Consider the following 21,234-nt stretch of genomic DNA (forward strand, 5'->3'; position numbering starts at 1 on the left):
TATAGGATATGCTAACTGTGCTAACTCCAATTCCAAAACAGATGCAAATGCAGCAGACACAAAGGAATGAGATGCACTCGTATCAATCAAAACATTAGCAACCGAGTTGCAAAACAAGAAGGTACCTCTCACAACTGATGGAGTCGGTACAAGATCCTGCGCGGTAACAGCGTACACGCGCCCAGACGACCTCTGATCAACCTGCTCAACCCTAGGAGCATAAGATTGCTGCACCGACTGAGACGATGAAGCCCCCTGATTGGCCTTTGAGGCCTGACCCGACTGAGCTGGCTGCTGACCCTGAATTGGCCTCAAACCAGATGCACCAGGTGTGCCACCCAACTGTGGGCAATACCTCTTCATGTGCCCTGGCTGACCACACTGATAACACGAGAGTGGCTGACCTCTACCCTGACCCTGGCTCTGAGATCGAGCCGAAGAAGATGCTGCTCTCTGAACTCCTCCCCTCTGAGGACAAACTGGAGACTTGTGGCCCAGCTGGCCACACTTGAAACAGGTAATGTCTCCCTGACTGCCTTTCCCCGAACTAGCACTCGGTACAGGAAAAGTCGATCTAGCAAAGCTACCCTGAGACTGCTGGGGATTAAAACCCTTCTGTCTCCTACCATCACTCTGACTATCCTGACTCCTCTTGGAGCCCTTCTGCCCTTCCTCCTCCTCCTGCATCATGATCTCCATATGGGCTACAGCATCAACCATACGCCCATAATCCCGAATCATAGTTCCCCCAACTCTCAGCTTGAGGCCACGCCTCAACTTCTTCTCAAACTCAATACAACGGCGTTCCTCAGACGCCACCAACTCAGGTGCAAACCTGGACAAACTAGTAAATGCAGCCTCAAATTCGGCCACTGAAGAACTCGCCTGCTTAAGCTGACAAAACTGGTCTCGCAGCTTCTCCCTGACTGCTGGAGATAAAAACTTCTCCTGGAAAGCATTCACAAAAGCCTCCCATGTACCTCCTATACGCCCCTTAGTAAACTTCCACCACTGACCTGCATCCCCCTTCAACTGGAAAGATGCCAAGGTCACTTTCAACCCCTCGTCTTCGATGCCAAGCATCTCAAACGTCTTCGTTGTCTGTTCGAGCCATTCATCTGCCTTAAGTGGCTCTTTAGGATCACCCACAAATTCATCCGGATTGGACCGGAAGAACTCCCTCTTCAGAAAGGAAGGTCCTGCATCCGCAATACCAGCCTGAGCTTGATTCTCAGCTCTAAGAATGCCTACTGACTCCCTGAATGCCCCTGCTATCTCTCGGGCTAGAGCGCCCATAGCCTGCTGGCCTACTGGCTCGGCCACATTGGCCTGGCCAATACCCTCTTCAACTGCCGGAATCTCCTCTGGCACCGGCACCTCCTGCCTACCCGGCCTACCACGCCTACCGCGTCCCCGTCCTCGTCCTGACATCCTAATAAAGGAAACAAAGACATTAGCACATTAATAAATGTGCCGAAGCTAAACACTCGCGTCCTAATGCAATGGACAACAATAATTCATTCCACGTAAGCACATAATCACATAACCACCTACGAATTTCATTCCCGGATAATGATAGTCCCAATGCGTTACTATAGTTCCAGTTGGAAGCAGCAGTGATCAAGTGCCTTTCCAACAAGACTACAAGAAACTCAAGGGTCCAATCAACATCCTAGAAACTACATTCCATACCCATATAATCACATAAACATGTTAACACATAAGCATATAACATTACATTAAGTCTCTATCCAACGAGACGAACCCAATGTGATACTAATCACATCCCACGTACCCAAAGTATTCAAACCCGGTACGCTCTGATACCAAGTTGTAACGCCCTCAAAATTAACCCATTATATATCATTGACATTCATTATTTAAAGAAGACATTCTATTAATTCACTCATCAGAGTATTACAAAATAAAGCATTACATGTATCATCGAATAAAATGCCCTACTGGCTTACATCTTTCCAAGCCAACACTTGGATACAAAAATATGAGTTCTAACTCAATACAAGAAAAGCCCTAGGCTTGAATGTTTACATGTACTAATAATTTAAGACAGTTAACTAAAAGTAGTCTTCTTCAATCCAGAAGCCAAACCCACCCAAGCTAATTCCTTGGAGGTAGTTTATCACCTGAACCTGAAAATGATGTTCCCATATAGGGTGAGCCACAGCCCAGTAGAAATATACTAAACCACATATAAGCAATGAATAAAGCAATAGCATTCAACAGATGGTTAACCAAAATAATCAATTACTTCATTTTACAGACTCATGACATTATTGCCAAAGATACGTTTTACTTTCCAGTTTTATCAACATGGCTCAGAACCTGGCCAAACTTATAACAGTGAATCACATATATCATATTCACATCCTTCCAATATTAACAACAAATGAGACTCAAGCTCAAATCAAACACTTCATACTTCCAGATTGATACACATTTTAGTGCTGTATCAATAAAACACTTCTATATAAATAAGCACACATAAAAGTGATGCTAATGGAGTCCATCCCCTATCTCCTCCCAAACAAAATCCGGTTTAGAGGTCCATCCCCTATCTTCCCCTAAACCGTGGAGTACATCCCCTATCTCCTCCCACACACAAACAATGTATGCAAATGCAATGCTCAATCAATACACGTATTTTCTGTATCAATGCCACAGTCAAAATTAATGACTTAACCAATGTGATTAGTTCCAGTTATTCCTAATCCACATGCAATGTCTACAACAATCACGACTATCCTCCACCGATAGCCCAAAACAGTTATTTCTAAACTGAAAATAACTATGTCCACAATTCAATAGACAATGATTCAAATTATCCAATTGTGCTATTTAATCAATGAATTCCCCAATTTCATGAATTTAACCATCTTTTCCCAATTCCATGAATTACTTATACAAATCAATTCAATAATTCAACTAGGGTTTTTCCCAAAATTTATCAAAGTATTCCCAACATATTAAAATACCAAAACTTAGAACATAACCTATAAAATGGAGTAGGAAATCCCTACCTCAAAGAAAACAACCCAAAAGGTGAAGAAAGAGATGAGTGCCCAAATACCAAAGTGCTCCAAATCGCCAAATGCTCAGATTAAATGGTAGCCCTTGCCTCACTCTATCTTTTATATGAAGGATCTAGGGTAGAAACACACCCTAAGTGGATCAAATCTAAGAAAGAAGGTGAGTAGGGAGAGAGAGAAGTCGGACCTAGGGTTTGGAATCAAAAGAAAATGAAAAAGACTGGTCAAATCCCGCTGCTGTGTATATAAACTGGACAGGCTCGCTCGAGCGAAGACTTGGTCGCTCGAGCGACCAGACACAAAGAAACTACGCTCGAGCCAAGGAAGCCTTGCTCGAGCCAACAACTCAAATGCTCGCTCGAGCGAAAGAAAGCTCGGTCGAGCGAAGAACTCAAACCCTCAGGTCTGAATCCAGACACACGCTCGAGCGAAGGAACTATAGCTCGAGCGAAGGATGAACTAACTCGCTCGAGCGAAGAAAAGCTCGCTCGAGCCAAAAATGCACAGCTACAGGTCCAAATCAAACACTACCTCTCGCTCGAGCGAACAACTCCTCGCTCGAGCGAAGAACCAAAAACCTGGACAGCAACTCTTGGTTTCTAAACCCAACCAACCTGAAACAAACCTGCCCAACACATCCTATAATTCCAAATGAGAAAAAAAATAAGGGACAACAACAACAATTAAACAATGATAGAATCTACGGAACCTAAGTCCGGATACAATAATCAAATGGGAAAAGACCGGGGTCGCTATAAATAATAAGTTAATAACTGTTAGCATAAAACTTGGGTTATCCATAGGTATGGTGTCAATTTTAAAAAAATTTATTTCGAATAAAATTTGATTTTGACACAATCATAATTTGTTAAAGTTCTTTTAATAAATAGTGTATAGATTAAAAAATAATTTTTTTAAAGCAACCAATCCCTAGTGAATTTTTATAATTTTAATTTGATGATTAATTATATATTTATACAAATCCATGAAACAGACTAATAATATTATAATATATAACAAGCACCTGATTTTTTTTTTTTTTTTTTAAAAAAAAAAACCAATCCAAATCCATAAAGCAACCAAATTTGACCAACTTTTGAATGAGTTTTGAACCATAGCTTTGCACAAGTTTGCCTTTATGGCCAATCACATAAAAATTAATTTTCTCAATTGCATGATATAGCTTAATTTCAAAAATTTATTAATTTTGTTCAATGAATGATATGCCCATGAGTTGTTTAGTGTATGATATGCTAGTTTATCAAGCCTGATACTGCCTTTAAAAAGTTCAATTTTTGCCGAATTTAAAAATATTGAATTTTGCACTTTTTATATCTATCTAGAAATTTTGTCAAATTTCATTGAACTTTAATTAATCATTACAAATTTTTTGGGTGGCTTTTTTTGAAATTACTAAGTAAAGTAATGCATTGAACCCTAAACTTGAAGTTATCAAATTTTGCCAAGAGTTTTAAACTTTTGACCAACATTTTCTAATTTAAATTTAGAGCAATTCCGATCTAACTAATTGATATAAACTTATAGTGGACTTTTATATCTATGTTTCTTGAAGTGGAGGAAGATTAAACGCTACACAAATGAATAGTTTTAATTTTTTTTTTATTAATGTCACTTCTATTATATTATCAAAGCAATTCTACTTTGGATTTAAAATTTTTGAGTAAATTATACTGATCTTCTTAAAAATTGGTAAAAAATAATTAGAAAAATAGATGAAAATGGGATTAAGTGTTATATTAATTAAAATTTTATAAGAGTATAATGTAATTATATCAAAATTATGTAGCTTACTGTATTTTCTCTACACCTTAGGAGAAGTTATTGTGATTTACCCAAAATTTTATTATTGCATAACATATTAGTAAATTTTTGTTTTTATAAATTTTAGGGTAATTACACTTTACTCTCTTATAATTTCACCAAAAAATACATAATCTTTTATAATTTAAAAATATACACATAACTTTCTTATATTTTGGATTAAAATGAAAAACTAACAACAAACTGTTAAAAATAACTATGTGTGTAAGTCAAGTCGTGTGTAGGCTGTGTAGGAGTGTAAAAATGGCCCGCGGCCCGTGGGCAGCACGAAACTCGCACGTGGCCTGGGGTGGGCTCGGCCTGTTTAGGCCCGTTTGGGCTCGGGCTCAAGCCTAAGCCTCGGGGCCTGGGCCTAGGCCATCATTTGAAGCCCAGCTTGGCCCGTGGCCCAGCCTATTGGCCCGCTTAAGGCCCACTCAGGGCCCAACTCACCCGGCCTATGCCAAAACCTAGTGTCTTTTTTAGTGAAAAATAATAAACTTCTTGTAGAAAAAATTAAAAAAAACAAAAAAAAAATGGTCAGGCCCTCCCAAGCCTAAGGCCAGGCCCAGGCCCACCCTAAGCCTGAATATCCTTGGGCCTGGTCCTAATTTTTTGGCCCATGGGCCGGCCCTGCCTGAATTTTGGTGGGAGCCCGCAAGGCCCGACATGGGCCGAGCTGAGCCAGGTTTACACCCCTAATTGTGCAGTTATAGTGAAACAAATTTTGTTGTGAAAAAAGTACTATAATACCTTTTGGCTTCAATTTTTTCCATCTTCATGTACTCCATATTCTTTTCACCTATTTTCTCCAAACCCAACGCCACCTAAACTACAACAACAACCACAGACGTTGCCACTGGCAGTGCTCGATCATCACGACACCATTATGCAAAATATTCAAAAACAAAAAATTAATTGCAAATGTAATGACTCAAAAGTTTAATTACTTTAAATTTGGTATTAATGTTATTTAATCCCATTTAGAAAGATATAGAATTTAATTTATAATTTTATATGTGATTGGGGTAAAAATATAATTATTATGAAGTTTGGAGGTCAAAGTGTAGTTACAAAAAATGGAATTTGCCACATTAATTTGTGTAAGGCAGATGTCTCTTCGCTAGAGGTGTGCATGGGTCGGTTTGAATCTGGTTTACTCTTTATTCGTCAGCCAAACCAACACCTTCGAGTGAAGAAATCAGTGATCCATTTTTGACCAAAATGTAGTTCGAAATCAACTGAATCACAGAGCATGGTTTGACGGTTGGTTTGGTCGATGTTAAAAATTTGGAATGAATTTTTTTTTTTTGAAATAGAATTAAGCTCATATATATATATATATATGTATGCATCTATGACAGTAGATGTGTGTGTGTGTGTGTGTGAGAGAGAGAGAGAGAGAGAGAGAGAGAGTCATCACTGATGGTAGTGGTAACTACGGCCATCATTGATATCGTCGCCGGTGTGACACCCAAAAAATCGGTAACATCAAGGAATATATTATCAAATAAATACATAATTTATCTAAGGTTATAAGAATATAAAACGTCACTAATGAGTCATTTGATTAATAACCAAGTAAGATCTTAGGAAGGTTGAAGGAATCAATATAGCATCCCTTCAAAGTCCAATCACCTTAGATAGCAAATCCACCTTTTTGACAGATTTTAATTAGGAATTAACACAAGGTCTACATGAGTCGATGAGAAAATAAGAGAATAAGTAATACAAAAGATATTTTTAGATATATAATAATTACAAAATCATATCTTAAATACAACAAGGGATTTATCACTTACAATCTCAAAACATGTTTACAAAACTAGTTTCTAATTTTTCTAGGGTAGCCATACGTCCTCAAACGCTTTAGTTTCGCCTTCGACTGGTCTAATAGTCTTCAATACCTGGCATTAAATGCTATGAGCTTTGAATGCATAGTAAACAGACACACTCCGTCCATTTTTCCCAATCCAATACACCATTACAATTATAATAAGCAAGTAATGAAGCATGATATTCAAGTCAATAACAAATGATTACAAAGTTAGATATTAGTAATCTAGAAATCCCCCAAAGAGATTTCATCCTCCCAACTATAAGAATTGAACTCAGATTATTCGGTATGTCCCCTCTTTTGGTGCTTAGCAGAACTTACCCTGGATGCCTACCAATGGTTACATACCGCGTAGCGCCAATTGAGGATCTCAAAAAAGACGGTAAATATATATAACCTCCTTTACCCTTATCTGTCATGAGCACCTAGGGTCCGAATACAGCCGACCAATTCAAGGGTTCCGAAACAATCACTTGGGCAAGACTTAACCTTTAGTTAGGGAGCACGTCCCATCAATCCATTGACATCTCATTGTTATTTAAGTGATCAAAAATCCAATACCACCCCAATTTACTGTTAAGTTAGATGTTTTAAGTTAAAGTTAGAACAAATATGTTAGCATGAACTTATAAGTAAAAGTCGCATGGTTTTGACTCAAGGGTTGTGCCATCATACACAAAAAAATATTTGTAATTAATATTTCCATGTATATAATTAATTTTTTACTGATTGAAACCCAAAAATAAAATAAAATGTTTGGATTAGTAATCAAATTAATGTAATACTTTCTATATTTGTAATTAATTTTTTACTAATTGAAAAAAAAAAAAAAAAACCTAAGCTTTATAACAAAGTTTACCACAAATTTTGACCACCATAAGTAAGCACTAATATGATTCATAATTAAATCCACAAATCTTCATAATTAAGGTGATACTTACTTTTGAAGGAGGTGTGTACATGAAATATTTGAGTAAAGTATATATATATGTCCAAAAAAAAAATCATTTTGTTGTGTAACTTTGTAATTTTACTAAACTCATTTATATAGGTACATTTGTGATTTTAAGGGCAATTAGGTTCCTATTACAAGGGTGCCTCTATATACACTTCAAAGGTTTGGTTGAGTACAACAATTTTTTTATTAAAATAAATACAATATTACCCTTAGACAAAATTATCAAAAGAGAAAAAAAACTATAACTCCGGCTAATTGTAACAAGTCCGCGGGGGAGGGACCTCGCTGCCACAGTTCGGACTCGCGGTTTTGGTTGTCGCGGTTCTTAATCTGAACCAAAGAGTCCAAATCTGGAAAATCGTTTTGAGAAACAGATTTTTGAAAAAGTAGTGCCAAACATGGACTGCTTTGCCAGATACAGAGTCGCCACCTAAATATTTTTAAAATGGGGAAATTTAGGAAACCCTGACTCGGTGCCAAAGGCCATATGTCCGTCATCACCGGAGTTGTCTCGGCTCGGGAGCTTGGGTACGATCGGGGAAGGTCAGCTATGAGCACCCCCTTTCGCCCGGTCCGAGGACCGGCCTCTACTAACCATGATATCCGATTTTGAAAACGTTATGTGTTCTTATTCCATTTATTAGCCTAGAATTACTATGTTATGCGCGCAGCAAACAAGTATAGACTAGATTGCCTAATTTGGAAAGAAACATTGCATATCCGTTTGTTTTGAAAATGCTTTGGAATTTGCTACTCGCAAGTAGGCTAAAACACGGATTTCAATGAGTTTTTCCAACTCAAACAATCCAACCTTCACCCAAAGGCATTTTAAACAGTTTATCATATAAGCATTTAGCCGCATGGCAAGCATACTGTCATGTTAACATTCACACACATGCGAGATGCTAAAGCATAAATGCTTACATTGTACTCCGTGCCAAAACAGTAAACTAGTTATCAAACATGCATGTCCTAGTTCATGTTAAAAATGGCTAATGCATCACACGCAAAAATGCAATCTAGGCAGGCTCGGCTAACCCTAAACATGGCATGTGAAATGCGGTCAACTACCACATATTCAATTTGTGAATTGAAGTACAGATGCAGTTAGCGTGATGTACCGAGCCTAATGCATGCAATACAAATACATGAATGCACACATGCATAACATAAGGTATGCTAATTTTAAAAATGCCCTAATCTACCATTGTAAGCAGGTAAATAAAAGGGAAGAAAGAAGTGGGGTTGGAAGACATACACACCACCCACACACACTTATTACAGATTTGCCCTCACTCAGAGGGACCAAATAAATATTACAAATTAATTAACTACGCAAGCTAATTAATGATTACAAATTAATTAATTTAATTAACAAATTAAATTAAGCTAAGAAAATAGGTAAATCGCCTCGGGAAACGCGCCGCCATGCATAGGCTGCCTCTGTTTTCCTTCCTTCACTCCTCTGGAGGCTGTCAAAACCTCAGGACTGCATCCCTGGACACTGGGGAGTGTCACCGGCTGAGTGGAATTACCACCGGCAGTGGTGTGTGGCCATCGGCACAAAATGAAGCTGTCGGCAGGGTAATTGTTGCCGGTCGGCACCTTACACTGCCTGTCGGCAGAGTGTTCCTGCAGAATCTGCAAATGACAGCAACAGAGGGCAAGGCAAAGCATGGCAGCACAATTCAAGGCATATATGCACCAACCATGTCCCTTATCATGATAATGACTCAAAGGGGCATGTGCCTCGATTCTCGGACCACCAATCACGCATTTCCATGCATGATGGTCCAAAGAACCAAGTATGCAACTTTGATTTCAAATGAAATGCAAACCAAATCAAACCAAAGTCCTAATCCCTATCACCAAATCAAGGGGCAAGGAATGCATGCAAAATGCAATGCAACCTAAGCATACAAGCTAAGGATGCAACATGGCATGGCAACTAACTTATGCAAGCATACAAGCATACATATGGCAATGCAAATGGATGCAAAGATGGACTTAAACATGAATTAGGCAACTCTAAATAGGCCTAAAACAGGAGCCATAATGCTAAAATGAGGGGCCAAATACACATGCACACATACACATGTTGAAAGGCCAACACTTGGGCACAAGTTGAACAACCCTCAAACACATTTGAAAAGGGGGAACATGGACTAATTAGCATGCAACATGAGCTCTAAAAATGCATGTTAGGATGATGCCAAACGAAGCAACAAAATCAAGCCAAACATGCAACAAATAGTCCAAGTGGTCAAAGCAAACCAATGGGGCATTGAACTACACTTAGTAAGACCAAACATGGCATGGACTAAATGACTAAAAACAGAGTTTTAGCACATAACATAAGGCCCAAAAGACCACTTAGATGGCATCTAAATGGCTCTAATTTAGAGGCATGCACGAGTGGTCAAAACAAGGAGCATTGCTACACATGCTTCCAAAGCATCAAAGGGGCATGCAAGGCAATCAAGCAAGCATGAAAATGGGACTGAAATAGCTTATAGGGTGGCCCCAAATCACCAAAACAATGCAAAGATGCCATGCTATACATTCATATACTCAAGGCCAACAAGCCTAAATACAAAGGAGCTATATGATGCATGCCAAATTCGACCCAAACAACCTAGGACAGACCTAGAACATGGCAAAACATGCACAAAATCTTCACAAGACTAAGCCTAAAACATGTTCCAACAAAGGTTAACAACCTAAGACATGTTAAGGCATAACAAGGCATTACAAGGCAACTATGCTAAGCATGCATGGAGTACCAAAACCAACTTAAAATCATGTTATATTATGGATATATAAGCATGAAAAATAGCCTAAACATGCTCAACACACACTCAAGCATAATGCTCTCTCAAGAGGCCAAAACATGCCCTTTTCAAGGACAACAAGGAGAGGGGGTGGCCCTCTCCTTCTTGGGACTTCAAGGCATCATCTTCACCACTGAAATCCCTCAAGATTTCAGTGGTGAAGAGACCCCAACACCAAAATCCCGGAGCTAGCACAAAAGGGCACAAAATGAGGCCTTTCAAGGCCTAAGGGGGGTCAACCACCCTCAAACAATAAAACACTCTTAATAAACAATAAAGAGGGCCTAAAAACAGAACTTTTTTTTGTTATACAATAAGCACAAAAATAGCTCTAAGATAGGTAGAAAATCAATGCAAAAATGGGGAATAAAGGTGTAAGTTTCTTACCCTTGATGATCCCTTCACAAATGGTGCTCCAATGGCCTTCCTTAGCTTGAATCCAACACCAAAACTTCAAAATCAATCCCTTAGAACCTCAAGAGCCAAAGGAAGGTGAAACACTATGTGTTTGTGTGCAATAGTATGGACTAAACACACTAAAACACACACAAGAGGGAAAAAGAGAGAGATAAGGTGTAACAAACCCTAACCCTAGATCTCAAACCCTAACAATGGCTGTCTAAGCTCTCAAAATATCTTAAAATGTCTAACCTCTCAAGCCAAGAGACCTCTCTCTCTATATATGGCACTTCTTGTCTTGTAAAGCTTACAAGACAAGCTTCATAAGAGGGAGATCCCTCCATACACGTGTATGGAGGGGAGCAAAAGCAAGACAGCTGTCTTAAAATATCTGCAAAAGCAGATGCACAGTAATCGGTCGGCCAAAAATGCCATCTTGGCCAAAAAGAGTGTCGGCCGGCACTAAAAAGTGCTGACCGGCAACAAATAGTGCCGGCCGGCAATATACATTGCCGGTGCCAGCAAAAACCAGCCGGTGGCCTCTAGCCACTGCCGGTGATGGGTGGGGATGGTCTACAAGCCCTACCCTGCCTCTCCAAGGCAAAACACAAGTGTTTGGTGCAAAACCAGACACTAAACGGTCGAGTTCGGAGATCCTGAGACAAGGCGCGTAGCCGAGACCTCCGGGAACTCCAAACGAACACAAACATGGATGATCACCGAGTGTTCAAACGGTGACGTCCAAGTCTTGAGGACGGTCAAAAATGGGGTGTCTACACTAATCAATCCTCAGCTCCAGCTAGACCAACACAACTTTGACCAGCCCTTTCAACCACACTTCTTAGTCGTCGCCGCTACCTTATGCTTCTCTTTTTTCGCTCTCCCTCTTTGTAACAGCCGACCCCTTAATTAATTGCCAAATTATGTGATTGCTTTGCTTATGGATTTATTATGCCTATTTATATGTCATGTGTTATATGTGCCATTTGTTATTTGTGCTATGTGGTCAAGGTAGTGAATTAGTGGGAAAGACGATGGAAATGGAAAATAAACCTGTCCGAATCGGTAAACCTAAGATTAAAATTAATATTGGAAATAGGTAATTAGAGCCTGATTCACGGTAGGAAGTTTTAATTTAGTGTTAATTGAAGAGGCTTGTGATGAGAATTGAGTTATTAACTTCGACTGAGGAAGAGAATTAGGAAGATCCAAACAAGACCTAACTTTAGTTAACAAACAAGAGATAAACAGACAGATATGTTGGGAGAGAGAGAGAGAGAGAGAGAGAGAGAGGGTTCAAGGAGAAGAAAGAGGAATTCATCAATCTTCATCAAATTATCAACTTAAGGTAAGAACTTCTCCCTCAATCTCATGAATTTGGTTTGTCTTCATCATGGAATTAGAGAATCTAAGTTGAACAAAGAGATATGGTGGTATAAACCCTAAGGAGGAAAAATAAAGGAACTAGTGCAAGATATGAATCTTCATAGCATTCTTCATGTTTTACCACTTGCTTTTGCATGATTTATGAGCCATATGGAGGAAACTCCATGAATTGGAACTTAATCCCATGTTTTATGATATTTATGTTTTTCATTGTGTAAGTGCTCTTTCCTTTGATAATTTAAGTGTGAATTCGATTATGGTTTATATTGAAGTTAGATATGGTGAATCAAGTTGTTTTGATGTATTTTGGACCTTGATTTTCAGAAAATTGAGTTTGGGTTTGAAAGGAGGAAAGTTCCATTTGTAGCAGAATTTTCACACTGATTTTCGCCCAGACAATTCGAGCAGCCCAGGCCACCGCACGAGCGACCAACCTTGGTTTTGCCAAAATTGCATTATGAAGTTCACTCACTCGTGCGGCCCAAGCCACCACACGAGCGGCCAAAACACCGCACGCGCGGCCAGCAGGGCCAACCTAGTTTGATTTTTCTTCTGTTTTCTCTGCTTTCTGCGACTCCAATTGCACGATTTTCAACCATTTCCATGTGCATGTGCATTATATGAATACAAGAGGAAACGAAAGAATGAATGAGTTTGGATAACGGATAAGTTAGTGACTAATTAACTGAAGAACTGATATTGAACCATTATGTGCCTACGTAGGTCAGACGCCGCATCCTAGTCAAGTGCTACATGGAACTAACGATGAGTGACAATGTAGTAAAGCTATGTTTGAGTTATAATTTTTTGACTGTTATTGATAGTGTCAAAGTCTGTTCTACAATGATATGATTTACTGAATGCACGAATCTACTTCATGCAATATGTTCATGTGGCCCATACTCGGGGGTAACAATACCGTGGTTCTATTCATATGGCCCTGACTCAAGGGTGATAATACTGTGGTATATGTTCACGTGGCCCTTACTCGGGGGTAATAATCCCGTGGTCTATATTCACGTGGCCCTCGCCCGAGGGTAATAATACCGTAGCCTATATTCACGTGGCCCATACCTGGGGGTAATAGTATCATGGCCCAATGTGAAGGAGATATCGAGATATATGGTTATGATTGAAAGACCACCATATGTGCACGTTGATCCTTTGATTGCTATGCCTTGATGAACATGCTACTGCTATGTTACTTGACTCAAATGTTGAAATGGATATTGTTCTTACTTAATCTCTTTACACATTGTTGTTCACTGGGCTTTGGCTCACAGTTGATATTTGTCATGTAGGTGAACAAGCTCAAGAAAGGACTTAAGGGCATCAACCCACTGTCTAGTTGTTAAGCCAACCATTGTGCCTCTTGTCGTGGTTCCTTTTGGGTCTAACCGTTTTGTTAAATGATCAAGCACCTCATAGCAAAGATCTTTTGTTGTATGAATGTTAACTAAGGGATTAATTCCCTAGGTCTTGTATATGTCTTGGTTCATGTTTTTTTTTTTATATATAGTTTTGGATGACTGTACAATGATGTATATACAGGGTTGTTTATTCATTTTTGTTTCACAGCTCATTGGACGATGTATTGTGATAGTATTGGCTTTCGTCAGCCCCTTATACTCTTTACTGTTAAGTAGGCCTTAGGTAATCTCAGATTACTGGCTGGTTACATCTCTAATCTTGTGGGGCTGGGGTTGGGTCGTGACAGAGTGGTATCAAAACACGAGTTTTACCGCACACACGCGTCCAAATGAGCTATAGGGTGTCCTAGAAAAGAAAATAAGGCATTGTGTTGCATGTGTGAGTGTGTGTGGATTGATATATGCATAAATGATATGAATATAAGAACTGTCTTGCCTATGTTTATTCTTTCCTGTTGGATTTAGCCAATGAAGAATGCAAGAAATGTAGATGATTCAGAGTCATCGGGTGCTAGAATAGATAGGCTGGAAAAGATGGTAGAATTGTTGACTGAATCTTTAAGGCAAAGAGAGCAAGTCCCACCTCCTCCTCCACCTCTGGTGCAACCTAAACCGATCAGCAATGATGACAACATAGCACTAACATAGCAGTTTAATAAGATGAAGCCACCAACTTTCCAAGGAGGTCTTGATCTGTTAAGAGCCGAGGCTTGGATTTTGGAAATAGAACAGTTGTTTGAAGTGTTTCCATGTTCGGAGGTGCAACAAGTTTTGTTAGCTACTTTTACTCTTCAAGAGGAAACAAGACGGTGGTAGATGTTAGTCTAAGAGGGCAACATTGCTATGACATGGGCTCAATTTAAGAAAGTGTTTTATGAAAAATATTTCCCTCAATCTGTTAGTGATCAGAAAGTATTGAAGTTTGAGCAGTTGAAGCAGGGTACCATGTCCGTAGTAGAATACGAGTCTAAATTCACGGAGTTGGCCCGGTACAAACCACATATGGTGGATACGAATTATAAGAAGGCTCGCAAGTCTGAAGGCGGACTTGATGTGGAAGTGCTAGACATGGTGAACGTTCTTCAACTAACCAAGCATGTAGATGTTCTTAATCGCGCTCTCACGGTCGAGGCCAATATTGCGGTACTTAAGCAAGCTAAGGCACCGGTTACTGAGTGGAAGGGAAAAAGACAAGGGTTCAACTTTAAGAAGGGTCGGACTAATTTTCAGAATAAGAAGCAGAATACAGGGTCAACGATGAGTTCCAATCAAAGAAGTAATTTGATACCGCCATGCCCTGAATGTGGAAGAAAACACAATGGGGTGTGTTATAAAATTTTTAAGGGTTGTTTCCGGTATGGCAAGCCAGGCCACATGGTTAAAGACTGTCCTCCCTTAACTCATCAAGGCACAAACTGACCGCTAGCAAGCTCGACAGCATCCATTTCTGCATTGAAATCAAATTCTAAAGCTACAACAGGAAAAGAAACGTTTGAGGCAAGGCCTGGTTTTTTCTCTTGTACCGAGAGATGTCCAAAATACAGAGACAGTAGTGTCAGGTATACTCCCTATCTATGCTCAGAATGTTTATGTTTTGATTGACTCGGGGTCTATACATTCGTTTGTTTCCTATGCTTTTTCTCGTAAATTAACTAGGCCCTTGGAACCAATGAATTCTTTGTTAGTTGTATCATCTCCAACTGGAGGGTCTGTGACGTGTGCCTATATCTATCCTACATGTGACCTTGTTGTTGGGGATATGCATTTATATGTTGATTTGTTGCCCTTGAATATTGTTCATTTTTGATGTAATTTTGAGAATGGATTGGTTATCGAAAGATCATGCGACGATTGACTGTGTAACGAAGCAAGTTATTTTCCGCCCACCTAATTTGCCTGAATTTATTTTTACCGGTGTTGGTGTTGTGCCTCCCCCTTATTTGATTTCATCTATGATGGCGTGTAAACTAATTAGAAAAGGTTGTAGAGGATACTTGTGTTGTGTATTGCATACACCTAATGTTGGTAAATCGGAGATAGGCAGTATTTCTATAGTCAGCGAATTTCCAGATGTATTTCCCGATGATTTTCCAGGGGACTTGATTGATAGGGAAATAGAATTCACTATTGAGATAGTATCGGGTACATAATCAATTTCCAAGACTCCGTACCGAATGTTGACCATTGAATTGAAGGAATTAAAAATTCAATTGCAAGAGTTGCTGGTTAAGAAATTTATCAAGCCTAGTACCTCACCATGGGGTGCTTCGGTGTTATTTGTGAAAAAGAAGGATGGTTCATTGAGACTCTGCATTAACTATCGTGAATTAAACAAGGTGACCATGAAGAATAAATATCCATTACCCCGTATTGACAACTTATTTGACCAATTGTAAGGGGCGCAAGTCTTCTCCAAAATTGATCTTAGATCCAGATATCACCAATTGAAAGTCAAAGCGGAAAATGTAGAAAAGACTGCTTTCCGGACAAGGTACGACCACTATGAATTTCTTGTTATGTCTTTCGGAGTAACTAATGCGCCTGCTGCATTTATGGATTTAATGAATAGAGTCTTCAAGCCGTTCATAGATGAGTTTGTTATTGTTTTTATAGATGACATTTTGATTTATTTCAAAAGTCACGAGGAACATGAGAGTCACTTGAGACTTGTTTTGCAAACATTAAGGAAGAAGAGATTGTATGCTAAATTGTCTAAGTGTGAATTATGGTTTGATAGTGTGACATTTTTGGGGCATGTAATCACTAAAGATGGCATTTTAGTTGATTCGCAAAAGATAGAGGCAGTTGTTAATTGGCCTAGATCGACCAATGTTACCGAAGTCTGAAGTTTCTTGGGTTTGGCTAGTTATTATCGCAGATTTGTAAAAAAATTCTCCAAAATTGCCTTACCGCTTACTCAGTTGACTCAAAAGGGGGTACCATTTGATTAGACTGATCAGAGGGAATCAGCTTTTCAAGAACTAAAGACTCGGCTTGTGACTGCACCAATTCTCACCCTACCCTTAGGTACGGATGATTTTACTATTTTTAGTGATGCGTCTTATAAAGGGTCGGGATGTGTGTTGATGCAGAATGGAAAGTGATTGATGAAAAAGAAACTAAACTGAGACCGGGTTTCATTTTTGAAAAGGGGGTATTGAAATTTCAAAGGAGGTTATGTGTGCCCAATAATGTTGACTTGAAGAGACGAATTATGCAAGAAGCCCACAGTTCAAAATTTTCCATTCATCTGGGGAATACGAAAATGTATCAAGACTTGAAGCTTAATTTTTGGTGGTCGGGTATAAAGAAGAACATTATCGAATTTGTGTCTAAATGTTTACAATGCCAACAAGTCAAGGCCAAACATCAACTGTCACACCCCAAATCCAGGCATGACTGGCTGTGGCCCATAGGGACTAAGCCCAAGGCACACGTAAGCCTTAAACATGAATCCATAATCACATTGAACATCTATACAATAGTCCAATAATAAATAACCAAAACTCAATCCAGAGACATGCCACAAGTATAAACGGCAAAACCAACCGTAATCAATATCATTTGAACTTATGGATATAAACGGCCCACATATCAAAATAATCCTAAATGAACCTCAATAAGAATAAAAAGAAATATGCACAAACTTTACCTAATAATCTAAAACAAAAATAATGAATGTCCTAGAGGTCCATGCAATTGAGTCCCCACTACGCTACAAGTCCACTCTAAGTCCTTCTAACACTCGGAAATGATAAACAATTAAGTCAGTTGATAGCTTAGTGAGTAGCAACATGGATAGTAAATACAGTTTTGAAAATAGGGTTCAATTCCAAAATAAGATGTATATCACAAAACTAGATTGGCATACAGTTTGGATAAAGATAATCTGTTTGAAAAAGAAGGTTCCACAGTTAAAATACTCATGCCTCTCAAGAACATGATAAATGACATTTTTCACCTAAAACAAATTACAACATGAACACCAATAATTTTTTGAGTACCAAGAATAACAAGTAACATGCCACACAGTTCTCAAGGCGATAAGCCCGTTGGATCCAATATCGAACCAACAGTCATCCTCGGGGTGGCAACCCGGGCCTTTTCTCTAAGACGATCCGATTGAAGGTCACCTAACCTAACCTAGGTCTTTTCCTTACAATCGTTGAGCACGAGAGTCATCACGGCCCAACCTGGATCTGTTCCATAGTGGCTAAAGTCACCACACATAGTGGAATAATTTCCCTGGACTAAATATACAGATGGTCCCAATAATCAATACATATCAGTTTCGCAAAACATGGTAGTTCACCATTACGAACATGAGACCAAAACAAATAGTTTATAGTATGCCAAGTTCACACATGTTTCAGAAATAATTTGATTCCATTGATAATATAATAATTTATCAAAACAGTTTAGTCATGAAACAATAATTTAATTTTCCAACAGTTCAAGGTAGGGGAACATTTATAAAAATATGTAGCATGAAACTACTCACCTGGAAATGAAATAATGTAATCCTTGAATAGAGTATAAAAGTCCAACTAGTGCCTTGAACCAAGTATAAAAACTACACGTCACTACTAATTTAAAAATACTAAAAAATAGGAACTAAGTAACATCAACTAAAGCACACTAACACGGCTCAACCCAACTCACTGTTACTCTTAAATATTGCCTAAGCTCATGTTCTTCAAGGTCTAAAATTAGCCAAGACATGGATTCAGATCGAAACTGAATTAAAAGTAACTTTAAGATAAAACAAAGTTTTAAACAGGTTTTCCCAATCTATTCTCTAACTTTGAAAATTACAAAACCCACGCCACGCTATTCGAAAAATTCCAAAACCCTCCAGATATCAACTAATATATCCTAAGTTTCAAACCCAATTGGTTTTACTTGATTTTCTTATCAAAATAATTATTTACAATTAATTATGCCCAAATAGGTTATTTTCTGCAGCACTTTAAAGAAATTAATGGTTCTCTTAGTATACACTAGAAATCAATGCAAGGCCAAAAATATAAGAAACTAGACTCGTAACCGGTTCTAATGACACTGATTTGATAATTTTCAGATTTATACCCAAAGAGAAAAACACTCCCGAACTTACTATTTTAAACCAATTTTCTGTACAGATTTGAACGCATCAGTTTATATGGATTTTGACTCCCAAAAATTATGAGAAAATCCAGATATGCAATTCAATATGTAATTAATCTATTGTAAGAAATTCAGTTCAAAATTCATTCGTTTGATATGGTTTCTTGATTTTTAAAGTTTGTGATTCTATGCAGAATTCTTATCTAATGACTTTAACTCCTTAATTCGCTTTAAAATTTTGCATGATAATAATATACACAGAATACTATCCTAATCATCCAATCCGCTCCTTTTTCTTCCAACAACTCACAACACCCACATGCACCATAATTATGTATACAACATACTATAATAGAACAAGAATAGATTTATTGTTACCTTAGAGTTGTTGAGCCACAAAGGTGCTTTCTCTCCCTCTCTCTTTTCTATCCCTTGCTCTCTCTTCCACTCTCACATTTCTGCTGCTGCTGCTATAGTTTTGTTAGAAACCCTAGGGTTGTTATGTATATATCTAAACAAAACTCTAAATATTTATCCTTTGTTTTATATTATTTTTTTTCCTCTCACTATTAATTTAAATAAAATATAACTATTATTATATCAAAATATACTTACTAACTTGTCCCCTATTTTTTTTTAATAAAAAATTTTATCGCCAAATTAAAGACTTTCACCATAAATTTATTTTAGGTTTAAAATTAATTAAAAGACTCTCAAAATATTTAATTTGAACTTTAGGATTCACCATCAAAATATTTGAGATTGTAAAATTATTATTATTTAATTATTTACTTTATTTTTATATTCGGGTTCTCACATCAACGACCTGCGGGACTGCTCCAGCCACTTTCAATACCGGAGCGGAAATGGGAGCACATCACCATGGGCTTTATCGTTGGCCTACCTCGCCCCATTAGAGGTATGGACTCAATTTGGGTTATTGTGGACCGTTTAACTAAATCTGCTCATTTCTTACCTGTAAAGACACTTTATAATGCGAATAAGTTGGCTACAATTTATATTAATGAAATTGTGAGATTGCACGAAGTTCATGTGTCCATTGTTTCTGATAGAGATCCAAAGTTTACTTCGAGATTTTGGTAAAGCCTGTAAAAGGCATTAGGAACAGAGTAGCGACTGAGTAGTGCATATCATCCACAGACTAATGGGCAATCCAAAAGGACAATACAAACATTGGAGGATATGTTACGTATGTGTGTTCTAGACTTCCAAGGAAATTGGGAATCTCATTTGCCCCTGGCTAAATTTGCTTACAACAACAGTTTTCACTCAAGCCTTGGTATGGCACCTTACAAGGCTTTATATGGCAGAAAATGTTGGTCAGCAATTTGCTGGGCTGAAGTTGGAGATAGACCTTTGTCGGGGCCTGAAATTGTGCAAGAAACAATGGAAAATGTGAAGTTGATTCATCAACGGTTGAAGACAACACAAAGTAGACAGAAAAGCTATGCGGATGTGCGTAGGCGGGATAAAGAATACGACATAGGTGATCATGTTTTCATAAAGGTGACACCGATGAAAGGACAAACACATTTTGGAACTAAGGGCAAGTTAGCACCTCGGTACATTGGGCCTTATGAAATCATTGAGAAGATTAATCCGGTAGCATATCAAGTGGCACTTCCTCCAAGTACAGAACATATGCATAATATATTTCACGTGTCCATGTTACAAGATTATCTTCGAGATCCTTTTCATGTGATTGAGCCGACTCACGTCTTTTTGACTGATGATTATACATATGAAGAACGGCCCATTCAAATTGTTAACCGCCGGATTAAGAAGTTGAGGAACAATGAAATACCATTAGTCAAAGTAGATTGGCAAAATCACGGTGGCATGTATGCAACTTGGGAAAGAAAAGATGATATGAAGGAAAGATACCCGGATCTTTTCCCTTTAGACCTTACATTCTTCACGGAAGAAGGTACTTAAGTTTGGGAGACCAAACATCCTAAAGGTGGGGAGAATGTAATAGCCGCCCCCTTGATTAATTGTTAAATTACGTGATTTGCTTTGCTTATGGGTTTATTATGCCTAATTATATGTCATGTGTTATATGTGCCATCTGTTATTTGTGCTATGTGTTCATGGTAGTGAATTAGTGGGAAATATAGATGGAAATGGGAAATAAACCTGTCCGAATCGGTAAACCTAAGATTAAAATTAATATTGGAAATAGGCAATTAGAACCTGATTCACGGTAGTACACCTTAATTTAGTGTTAATTGAAGAGGTTTGTGATGAGAATTGAGTTATTAACTTAGACTGAGGAAGAGAATTAGGAAGATCCAAACAAGACCTAACTTTAGTCAACAAACAAGAGATGGACAGAGATAAATATGTTGAGAGACACACACACAGAGAGAGAGAGAGAGAGAGAGGGTTCAAAGAGAAG

The 21,234-nt window shown here is 38.4% G+C and overlaps 1 protein-coding gene across 1 annotated transcript; it reads left to right on the forward strand.

Annotated features, from left to right (window-relative positions):
• Positions 1–20,117: 20,117 nt before the first annotated feature.
• Positions 20,118–20,771, forward strand: LOC145805664 (uncharacterized). The gene has a single exon (XM_082900837.1). It carries the CDS (start codon positions 20,118–20,120, stop codon positions 20,769–20,771), a length of 654 nt encoding a protein of 217 aa, XP_082756963.1.
• The last annotated feature ends 463 nt before the right edge of the window (positions 20,772–21,234 follow it).

This window comes from Camellia sinensis, chromosome 13, assembly GCF_055761805.1.
Source record: "Camellia sinensis isolate YWXY chromosome 13, ASM5576180v1, whole genome shotgun sequence".
NCBI classification, from domain to species: domain Eukaryota; kingdom Viridiplantae; phylum Streptophyta; class Magnoliopsida; order Ericales; family Theaceae; genus Camellia; species Camellia sinensis.

Excerpts from the sequence above, each read along its gene's own strand:
- LOC145805664 (XM_082900837.1), top strand. The coding sequence starts at position 20,118 with ATGGCACCTTACAAGGCTTTATATGGCAGAAAATGTTGGTCAGCAATT.